The following is an 11,852-nucleotide window of genomic DNA, read 5'->3' as shown; positions in this document are numbered from 1 at the left end:
GCAGGAGGCCGCACTAGTTGAACGTGAGCCAGCGATGTGCCCTTGCAGCAAGGAAAGCCAAGAGCATCCCAAGCTGTGCTACAAAAAGCGTTGCAGCCGGTCAGTGGCGGTGATCCTTGCCCTCTACTCAGCCCTGGTGAGGCCACAGCTGGAGCACTGTGTTCTGTTCCGGGGCTCCTCGGTACAAAGGAGACAGGGATATACTGGATAGAGTCCAGTGAAAAGACCACGAAGATGATCACTGGACTGGAGCATCTGGCACACAAGGAGAGGCTGAAAGAGCTGGGACTGCTCAGGCTGGAGAACAGAAGGCTCACGGGGGACCTCATCTATGGGCATAAATATCTGAGGGGAGTGCAAAGAGGATGGAGCCAGGCTCTCCACAGTGATGCCCAGTGACAGAACCACAGGCAACGGGCACAAACTGAAACACACATGAAATTCCACTGAAACAAAACAAACTACTTTTCTAATGTGAGGGTGATCAAGTATTGGAACAGGCTGTCCAGGGAGGTTGTGGACACTCCATCCTTCGGAGATATTCAAAACCTGACTGGACACAGCCCTGAGCAACCTGCTGCAGCTGACCCTGCTGTGAGCAGGGGAGTTAGACTAGATGATCTCCAAAGGTCCCTGCCAAGCTAAATTATTCTCTGATTCTGTCATCTCCTGAGATAACATCCAGCCTGAACTCTCCTATGATCCTACTGAGCCAAACTGGAAGAAAACATAAAAAAAAGGGAAAAGTCTTATCCACTCACTTTACTATCAGTGCACACTATTGTTTTACTGTCACATTGGACAAGTGTCTTTATTGACCAAGTGATTAATTCTTTTAATGAATTATTCTTCAAGGTATAAATTTTAATAATTTAAGCAAAACCCATGCACTGTACATTCCCCTTCTACGTAGCAGCAGCCTTCCTACGCAAAGGAAGTTGTTAGCTTTGAAGAAAATTTAGCTGACCTACATATGCCAGTATTTTATGTTACGCTTAATCTGAATTATTTTCAACATGCACTTTTCTCATCTGTGACTCAGGAACTCTGTGAAATACATAGTTGTTCAAAATACTCTAAATGTACCCCACACGCAGAAAAAATAGGGACTTCAGAGAAAAATTACATAGGCTTATGTAAGCAAAGACCGTTGCATAAGGCACAAATTCAAAAGATCAGAATATTGATCTTCAGTCATTCCCTATTGCCTGAGAACTTACCCAAGCAAATTGTGCTATTTACATTTTGTATAAAATTTCTTTGTTGAGAAAGAGAATTGAGTCATAAAGAAGATATTTTGCTTCAAATTTTGTTGCTTCCTTTAAGAAAATTGTAAATGGCATTGGAAAAACTGTAATTTAGTACTACTCCAACTACTAGTATATAGTTGGACAACATCACAATGATGAAATCCCAGAAGCTTCAGAACATCCATATTTTGGATTCTCTCCTAACTTTCAAAAGCAGAATGAGAGCAAGATGACCTGGACGTGTACAGGAAAGGCCCATGTTTGCACATGCCTAACTCTACAAAGGATTTTACGCTGTGAGTCACAGAAACGCTTGATGCTCTATGTGCCCTTGATCCTGTGCTTAAAACCTGAGAGAAAACAAGGAAAATCTGTGAATCATTAACCAAACAGACCAATGTTCTGCTGTCATTCTGAACCTATAGATGGAAAACTACGTTATTAGCTGCCTTAATTTGTATGGTTGGGAAGAAAACAAAACACAATTCTAAAGTATAATGGTAAATGGTCCCAAGTCAGCAGCTAAGAATTTCATTGACATCTTTTTAGCAAAAGCATCCAGCTAGCGTTTTTATTGTCTTGGACATGGTACGGATTGTACCCTGAGGAATAGTTTATCAAGTGTATGTCATAAAACATGGAAAAATTCAAACCGAACAGTAAAAGTATGAGCAAAAATGGAAACTGTTACACAACCTTAACTCTAACAAGTCATTGCCAGACATCCACTACAATAAATGCCCTACTAGAGAGCAGTATAAGCCACAGACAGCTGGGGAGATGATTTTCAGATAAGGATTCTATTCGGCAACATGCATGTACGGCACTAGAAAAGGAACACAGTGTTTTGATGCATCGATCAATGCATCAAAAAATACCAAATTTGAAAAAGCTGTAATAACTGAATTGACATGTTGGGCTGGGTAGGGAAGGTAATTTATCGTAGCATTTGGACCTATGATAGGATTTGTCACTCACAACAGATGGCAGCACATTTTAGATTAAAAGGTATGTGGGAGATTTGATTTCCCTTGGTTTTGCCACCCTCCCTTTACCCGTCTTCAATTTTGCTTGGAATCCTTATTACTCCCATTGCATTGTACTGCTTTGACCTTCATGCCAGAAGACGAATAATTATCTGTTTCTCTTTTGGGCAGACAAAGAAGAATGGGAAAACTCTATATTCTGAATTCTTTATGGTTTTGTAGAAACACAGTTCTTCACTCTGAAAACCAACTGAAAGGCTATTCTTCAGCAGTGAAGATGGCTGCTAGCAGAAGTATGCTTCTCAGGAGTTTGAAGAAGTACAAACTTGAACCAATGTAGTTTGGAGGCCAGAACTGTGGCTTCTTTGGTATGGCTTGTTTCACTTTTGTCAATGCACCTGCTTTGCTGGTGTAACTACGTGCACCACAGGAGTATTTTGTTAGCCCCTATCTCCACACTGATAGTACAGTCACAATGTAGATACAACCTAAGCCTGATTTTCGTAACTGAGGCCAACATTTTCACTTAAAGGTAGTCTTTAAAATCAAGACACCTACAAATAAATATAACTTGACTTTTAAAAGTTTGACTCCGAAGACAAACAATGCTTGCCAAGTACTCAGCACTTTTAAGAATTGGGACACCAAAAAAAGCACCAACAAGCTCATATCCAAAAAGGAGCAAACTGAACATTGCAGGACTTGACTTTTGGATAGGAAGTAACAATCTTACACTGAAATTAAACACTCAATTTCTTTATACCTCAAGAAGGGAGGCATTCGTGGTCCTACAGTGGAAGTGACAACACCTAGCTACCTTAGTGGTGAAATTCCTATGCCATCAACCCATGGAGCCTAAATGGAACTGCTTTGTTTTTATGGGCATAGATAAACCCTGAAAGTCACCTATGTGAAGAGATGATTATTAACATACTTATTTTAATAGAGCTAAGCAATTAGAGCCTTAACTTGTCCAAGTCCTTTCTTGTTACTGGAGGGAGTTGACTGTACTGCCCCTGGACCAGGCATCTTCTCCAGCCTGCTTCTCCAGCAGCAGGCAACTCAAAGCAGTCTCCCTGCCTGTATTTCTTTCTGTTAAACCACGTGATCAGTCAGTATGGAGTGCCACAACTTACCATTTCATTCCATCTGCAAATGTACTCGAGAATCTTTTTATATTTCCTTCCAGGTCACTGATAAAGCTATTGAGCAGTATTACGCCAAGAACAGATTCCTCTGAGTTCCCACTAGAAGCAACCTGTGAGATGAATATTCCCCAACTCTAATCACTTTTCAAGATGCTTCCGTTAGTCCGTTTTTAATCCATTTGGTAACCCAGGATTACACTGATTTTACACACTGTTCCTTCATTTTGTTTTTAACCACAGTGTCAACAAGGCTAAGTAAATGTCATAAAAGTAGTCTAAGCGTATTACTGTCAGCACAGTTATCTTTGTCAACTTCATTTGTGATCTTGGAAAAAGCAGTATCAAGTTTGTTTGACAAGATCTATTATCCATAGGAACTTCCTGGCTGGCATTAGGCATGCTGTCATCTCTTCATTTTTTGTTGGAGCTATCTAGTTTCAACCTTCCAACGACTTTGCTTGACCTATAGTTACCTGGATCATCTTGTTTAACCTTTAAAAATTCTGGCACAACATTTGCTTTTTCCAGTTCACTGGAACTCCCCTCAGTATGCCAAGATTTGTTAAAAAGCAACAACAATGGTTTAGACAGTTCAATTCTATTAATACTCTCCTGTGCAAGTTTTCTAGTCTGACAGAGAATTAAGGAGGAAATATAATTATCAAATTTCACTTCTAACTTCAATTTTACAAAAGCTGAACTTCTACCAGAATGACCTGCCAGCATTTTCGTAATTAAGTGTAAAGCACCCATCAGTATCTTTCCTATAAAGTTTCAGATAATCTCAAGTGCTTCTGTGCCTTGCAGTTGCAAAATACTTGAAATATTATAAAGACAATTTGCTTTTTACATAGTTGTTCTCTCTTCCTCCCACCATTTGCCTACATTTTATGGGAAAGCCTGAAAGTTTTTCAGGGTAAGATTAAAGGACAGAGACCTGGAAAAAAATCTGAACTTTTGTACAGTTTTGTAAGCAACCTTTATGACATAATTTTTAGGAGCTCTGGGGTCAGCTAACGTTAATAAATTATCAACCTTGGTTTTGGCAAACTCCTTAAACTGTAGGGGTTTGAACTTAAACTGTATTTAAACACTAGCCCTCTACATTTGGCATGCATTATTTCTGAACCTATTGATTAAACATCTTTCATCTGCTGTCACATCTTATGGCACTTATACCAGCAGGTGGAAAGGCAAGATGCTGTATAACAATTACTGTCCTATTACTCTATCTGAAAATACAGATATAAAAACTTCTTTGGAAAATAAAATGACAGTATGAAAGAAGATTCAAACTAACTGTAAGAAACTTTTAAAATACATTCATCATAGCTCTTATTTGCTGAATGGAATTACTACCAAACTGCCAGGTATAGCTACCAAATCTATATCTAGTATCTAGACTTTAATATGCTCAGTTTGAAGCATATTTGAGTATTTCTTCAAACATTTAATCTCAAATTCTACTCTATTATCTGGGTAAAATACAGAAACATTTGGCCCTTTACATAAGAAGAAAAGAGCAGTATGACTTGCAATTAATGTGGAAATTTGAATGTGAAGTTCTCCCTAAAACGGCAAGTGATTGCTTGATTGTGGGAGAGGGGTCACCTAGAAGAACTTTCTCCTGACATTTGGCTGATACCACCATTCTTGATTGATTTTGTAAAGCCTCCTTCTGAATCGTTACACAACACTAACCCACCTACTGATATTTTAAGCGGAGTAAAAAAAGGCTGTTTTTTTTTTTTCACATCAGGGAAAGTTACTGTTTTAATAGACTGTTACGTAGAATCTCCTACAATACAAATATAACAATGTAAAACAAATTCAGGATTCTTTAGGCTTCGATTATGTCTACCTTTGCACTGCTCTAATGTTCAAAAGCCCTTTCCTGTGTGGTACCCAATAGCTTATTTTTAAAAATAAACTTTGTCTGGATGAAATTTTAGTTCAGTTAGTTCCGATCTTTCTTTCATCTGACTGCATGCTAGAACTAGACTATTTTTTTATAAGTGCTGTTATTAGAGAGAGGAATACAATGTGAGAAAACAGCTATTAACACAGGTCACAACTGGACTCTCAAAGAGCTGTGTTAAAAGACCAAATCCTGAAAAAGTATTATAAATCTACTTCTCAAATTCAGTGGAGATTCCTTGCATAGGGATTTGGGTTCCTGGGATAGAAACAGCTTTGGAAGTAGAAGAAACAAACGAAAATAATGTATCCAACGAATGCTAGTTATAACGACCAACAGAAGTAGGCTAACCCAGTATCTTCCACCTGCTGGGATTTTGGTCCCCGTCCCAGACATCTCTCAAGTCTCGAGGGCTTACTCTAAAACTGGCTTCAAGTATTCTGACAGTAAGACATGTATTTTTCACAAAAAGGTTTTGTTTGCTTGTTTCAGCATATGAAACACCAAATATTTTCAGTCAATTATACTTTTACCAACCCAGAACATAGGGCCAGTACCAAGTAAACTGGGATCCTGGCTATAAATCCTTTGTCAGTATTTCTCACCTCCCATATCATCTCTGCATTAACAGAACATTGTCCGTTACTGAAGAAAATTTCTAATTCTTGCAAAGAGTGGAATCAAGACTACGAAAGCAAAATAGACCCTAAATTTAAGTTTTTATTTCAATTCTTTTTTTTGAAGAAAAGATGAAGCTTTCCTTTTAAAAGGCAAGGCCCTGTAAAGACACTATTTTCTGATATGAAAACAGATAGAGGTGGAAGTGATACTACGACAGATCTACACTGACACTTGCGCAGCTCAGTTTACATATAGAATTACCCTAATGAAATTCTAAAACATCAGATGCTTGCACCCAAATTTCCACTTGCATCCAATATAAAACCAATTTAGACAATCCCTCTTTACTTAATAAGTATCTGACAGAAATATTTCAAGTAGCTAAGAAAAAAAAGATACAAAATCCATGTGCTTTCTGCCTTTGCTGCCAAAAAATTACTTTGGCTGAGGTGATATAACTCTACAAAAACATTTGTTAACATAATGTTATTTATTTCCTTGTTTTGCCTAATTCCAATGTTTACTTTGTACCTGCATATGTTTGCACTTTTATTATGTTCAAGACCATGATTTCAAGGAAACGTGGGTTTGTGCAAGAAATACTTAGTCTATCAGTCTGAAACACTCAATGCAACATTTCTAAAGCAACATCATGCAAAAAGCCAATTTTCCCATTTCATCTGTGACCTGAAGTTGTGAGGAAAGACAGGAAATTTACCCGATTCCTGGAGATAGCGATACACCAAGAAATTCACTTCGTCACTGGTTATGCTCATCTTAGCCCAACCTCAATATGATGAGGTTTACGAGAAGTGTGATCCACGCTCTGTTCAAAGGGAAAAAAAAGAACAGGTTTTGTTTTACCTTGATTTATTACGAAATTTGTTATCAAAATAGAGGTGGGAATTGTTAAGGCATTCAAAGATCTTATATAGTTACTAGAAGTGTTATGTCCCAATGTGAGGCACCCATTAAATATTGTGAATCAAGTACTCAAGCTGTACTGTAGCTTTTATGATAAGTAAAGAGCAGCATTTAACATATGATAGAGTCAGAGGGAGCATTTTAAATCTTGGAAGCCTTTGCAAATGTCAACTCTTTTACTGTGTGAGCATTTTCTTTTCAGAACTGCTGGCAATTACAGTCACGTATAATACATGAAATTGTAACTTCTGCAGCCCCAAATTTGCAATCTAGTTTTCTGTCCAGTAGTTTATCCACTGAAAAGACAGATTCTTTCCTTACAAAACCACGTTACGCAGAGAACTTAAATAAAGTTCCCAGAAAATAAAACCAAATCTAAATTTAAGATGAGATTACAAATGTTACTACTGGGGGGAGGGGAAGAGAGCGAGCGAAAAAGAGAGAGGATGCCATATACCTTGTGCCAACAAGCAATACAAACCTCCTGGCATTATGTAAAGTTATAATGTTACAATGTCTCTGCTGATTAACGGTGAGCAAGAATTAAACTTCAATTATTCACTTAAGTAATTGTAACCTTTAGGACGACAGTTTTACATTACTATTTTGGGCATATACTCTGATAATAAAAACAGTGGGTTTTAGATGATAAATTTGTTTTGAACATTTTCCATTAAATCTTGGTGATTCATTTCTGTTTGGGCATCTGACTTAAGTAGTATGGTTTGAAAAGCTGTAAGTACTTCTCAGACATAAACTTTGCAGCTTTGTCAGCCACCCCATACCTATAACTAATCACGTAAAGATTTGGATGCAGAAGCACATACTACATTCTTGTCGCGTATTACAAATGAAAGACCGTAGGCGTGTGTCATTTGTTTCAATTTCCCGTATGTCTCTTCTTGGCAAGCGGAAAGGTCTTTGTTCATCGAAAACCTCTTCAGTAATTCCTGTTGCCTAAAGTAGCACCTGCTACTGCAGGCAATGCTGATCGACTACAAGTTTCCCCTGCTGATGATTTAAACCAGCAGGTCACTCATGACTGTAACAGATGTCTCTGCATATTTATGTAAATGCAGGTCTTTCGAACCCTGATAAGCCTTTTATTCTCCTGGGCTGCTGTATTTTGCCAGTGGCTCAGATGCGGGTTTTCCATAAGTAACCATAGCTTGCTAATTTGGGAGACATCTTCCTCAAGTATTACTGACTTCATTATTACAGTTTACACTTCCCGGAGAATGAGATGAAACAAAATATTGAAAATCGTGCAGTCTCGGTGCGGAAAATTTCATCCGCTTTGGAAAGTACGATCACTTGCTGCTAAGATTCCAGATGAGGACAACATCAGCTGTATCCAACATCCAGTTCTGTCACACATGCCATGTATCGTCCTGGGAAGTCATTTGGTCTCTTTTCTCCTCAATCCCTCATCTGTAAAATGGGCTCAAATTTCTCTGCCATGGGATCAGGAGACTGGAAGCTCTGGTAGCTGTAAGGGCTTTAGTTACCAAGGTTGGTGACTGCAGGCAGTGAAAGCACCACTTTCAGTGCAACTTTATACATACTTCTTCCAGATAAACAGAATTGTTTCTGAATAACTAATAAATCCCTGTGCCCCCTTTTGCACGGTCATCACCATACAATGAAGAACAAGAAAGACATTCACAGCAACAGTCAAGGCCATTTTCATCTCCGTCTGAGTACTTAAAATACATCTGAATCGCTGCTATGGCCATGATAACAATAAATCAAGAAACTCTGATAGCTGTGGGTCTAAAAAAACCACCCGACAAAACATTTCTAAAAGCATTTTAAAAATAGCAGTTTCATTATTTGGTGGTAGGAAAGTTGGTAAAGATGAAACCTCTTACAAAAATTCAGTTTCAGCAATGACGTACTTTGTGGTAAAATGAACTTTATTAAAAAAAAAATCAAGAAACTACAAATGCTGTTTCTGGATGCGTCCTGCTAATTTAAGACAATAACATGATATTTCCCACATACAGAGGGTTGCTTTGGGAAAGGGAAGGGAAAGGAGGAGTGTTGTTTTTTGTTTGTTTTTCTAAAGAAGACTTCTCTTAAATGAATTGAAACCAGAGAAAATCAGCCTGGCTGCAAAATAAACAGTCTGACAGCCCCAGAAAAACCTCCAGAGCAGCTACCTTCATATCAGAATCCCAAACACACCGAGTGGCTGGATTTACAATGCATTTTCCCTGAAGTCAGTCAACAGGAATTACTTCGACATATGTGTCAGATCATATCTTTATACACATTGTTACCATGCCATAAATAACCAGATGATCCCCACTCATACATTTAAGGTTTCTTCCCTCCCACAGATGCCAGTGCAGCAATCAGATACACAACTGTAAAGCTTCTGCCCTTCCAAAATGATACACAGATCTTGGCTTTGACCCAGAGAAACCTATTCATTAGACATTTGGCCGAGCTATGAAAGACCATACTTAGTTTCATTAGCACTCTTTTTGATTTCCTTCTTCTCTAAACACCCCAAATAAAAGAGGCTACAGAAGACATGGTGAGGAGGAAAGGCACGTACTCATTTTTTGTGTAACTCCAAGTCTGATTCATAAGGAACAAACAACTAGACTCCCCCTCAATAAATTTTTTTAAATGTAGAAATGCAAACTTCTGTAGAAAATCACAGAAACATTTAGTTATCATGGTGATAGATTTATTTCTGCTAATTGATGGTCTCTTTTGTTACTGGAGATCAGTATTACCTAGATGAATAGCTTTTTAGAAGAAGTAAATTACAGCTTATAAACAGACCTTTGGAGACATTTCACAATTAAAGCAGCAATAACAGCTTAATTCTTCACAATGTCATGAGGAGTTACCAAAACGCATTCAAACATGTGTCTGAACTTTCTTTACTTGCAACACTTTTTCCTGTACCAAATTACACATAGCGGAAAGTTCTGCTTACTTCAACCTCGCCTTAAGAATTTGGGTTGTGATTCTGCAGATGTTTGAGAATGTCCAAACATGTGAGCAGAGCCCACTAAGACTTCCCAAAGTATAATGGATCCTAAACATTCAACCCTCCCCCAGTGGATGGGTTGTCAAGACCATGCAAAATTAAATTTAACACTTACTTTAAATAAACACTCAACTCTCAGTTCTGCTGGGATAGGTTTGCAGAAATGCTTCCCATACAGAGGTAAAAAGCTGGGTTATTAGTTCAGATACGCCACCGTTGTGCTTCTAGGGCTGCTTGGCTTTTGCTGAACTAGGTCGTTCAGCTGGAGTTGAGCTGGCTCCAGCAAAGCTAACCCTGCAGCACGCTCCCCTGTGCTCCGGGCAACCAGGGCAGCTTATTTCCTGGAGTACACCACCAGACCCGATTTGGCTCTGTGCACTGACATACCACTGTTCTCAAATTAAACCTTCCTGAAGCACTGGGAATCTTGCTAATGGGCCATGTAAGTAGCTCTGGAGAAGGCAGCCTCTGTTCAGCACAGCGCTAGTCAGGTCGACCAAGAAGAGTTTATTTACATCTCATCCCTTTACTCAAGGGTTGTTCTTCCTTCTTCCGGCATATTTTAGCACTGTTGCCATAAATAAGGGAGATCTGGCTGAAGAATCAAGGGAAAATAACTTTTTGAACTTTGAAATAGCATCTAAAGACGCAACTCCTCTGCCTCTCTTCTAAATCATACTCACAGGGTCCTCCAGGGCCATGTCCTGACCTCCAGGCTCACCCCGGGACAGGGGACAGCCAAGGCTATTTCAGGAAAGTTTACATTTGCTACTTGAAACAGCATTGCCATCCACAGGGTCTGGGAGTTGCCAGTCCAATCTTCCTCTCAGGAAGGCGGAAACAGGCCAGACATTTAAGGAAAACACCTAAACTAAAACCCAAACCTGAAACCTAAATAGGAAGCCAGGCACTTCCCATTTCTGCATCCAGCCCTGCTGACAGAAATTCATCAGATGGCGAGTCTGGCCCTTGCCTTACCCCCTGAAGAAATCTGCGAGCTCCAGTCTGCTTTAACTAAGTGCTGAGCAGCTGTCAGCTTCTTGGGAGTATTTTCTGGGGGTTATTACTGTTAAATAAACACCCTCCCCTCAAAAAAACAACCCCAACCCCCAAAATTTTCACTTATCTCCTGGAGGGGTTGCACTATTTACCTACTTATTTGACAAGGCTAGGCCAAAATGTCTTTTCCCAACCAAAGTTTCAATGACAAGATTGTCATTAAAATGATGGGGGGTGAAGAGAAATTGTATATTTGTTTTTGGGGAAAAAAAAAAAGGCAAAAATTAGAGGTTTCATAAAAATGAAAACATTCCAGAAAGTTCAAATGTTTAATGTTACCAAATTGATGCCCTGCCACATGGAACTGGAGTTCACCTACTTGTGCTCCCATGTTCTCGTCCCAAGATGGCTCTATGCATTAAGCCACGTATCTCAGGACCCACTACAGTCTCCCCATCTCAGAGAAGAGAATGTGAACATGAGAACTAAAATAGAGTCTAGGAAGGCACCATGACAGCATAGCCAAATCAATGTCTTACTGTTTTGCGTATGCTCTGTAGTAACAAAAAACAACGTTTCCCAAAGCCAGAAGCTACTTCTCACAAAATGAGCCACTTTAGTCAATCTCAGTATTTTCCGTTGAAAAACACTTTCATCAGAAACTTTCAGTGAGCCCTGTGCTTCTGTATTTCTGTGCTGTGTCTTACCAGGGAGCCAGAACAGAGTCAGCAGCCAGCAGCTCTTCCCCAAAGGCTAACGAGCTGTGCTTGGCCCACACTACTGCATTCTTCAGTCTTGGCTTTTCTCGCAGCTGCCTCTTCTTGAGGAGGAACTCCAGCACACTTCTTTCCCAAAATGCCAAAACTGAACTTCTGGAAAGGAAAAGAGCAGACTCGGCCCTCTCTCCCTTTGCAGTCTCTCCTGCCATTTCATGAAGCTAAAGAGTAAAACATCACTTCTTTACAAGCACCTGACACGGGAATGAGACCATTGCATTCC

General features: G+C 39.3%; 1 protein-coding gene across 2 annotated transcripts in view; it reads right to left on the bottom strand.

Moving 5' to 3' along the window:
• Positions 1 to 6,738, bottom strand: part of LOC104617751 (F-box-like/WD repeat-containing protein TBL1X) — a 53,456-nt gene extending 46,718 nt beyond the window's left edge. Inside the window, exon 1 of one of the 2 annotated variants that reach the window (XM_010283159.1) lies at positions 6,642 to 6,738. In XM_010283159.1, coding sequence (XP_010281461.1) covers positions 6,642 to 6,699 — 58 coding nt within the window. In that variant the 5' untranslated portion in view covers positions 6,700 to 6,738. The remainder of the gene's footprint in view (positions 1 to 6,641) is intronic. The other variant, XM_010283158.1, reaches the window with a different exon arrangement.
• Between the last annotated feature and the right edge of the window lie 5,114 nt (positions 6,739 to 11,852).

The sequence above is a fragment of the Phaethon lepturus genome, unplaced genomic scaffold (genome assembly GCF_000687285.1).
Source record: "Phaethon lepturus isolate BGI_N335 unplaced genomic scaffold, ASM68728v1 scaffold2783, whole genome shotgun sequence".
In the NCBI taxonomy this organism is placed as follows: Eukaryota; Metazoa; Chordata; class Aves; order Phaethontiformes; family Phaethontidae; genus Phaethon; species Phaethon lepturus.
Note: the sequence above shows the minus strand (reverse complement) of the source record. Positions and strands in the feature narration are given on the sequence as shown.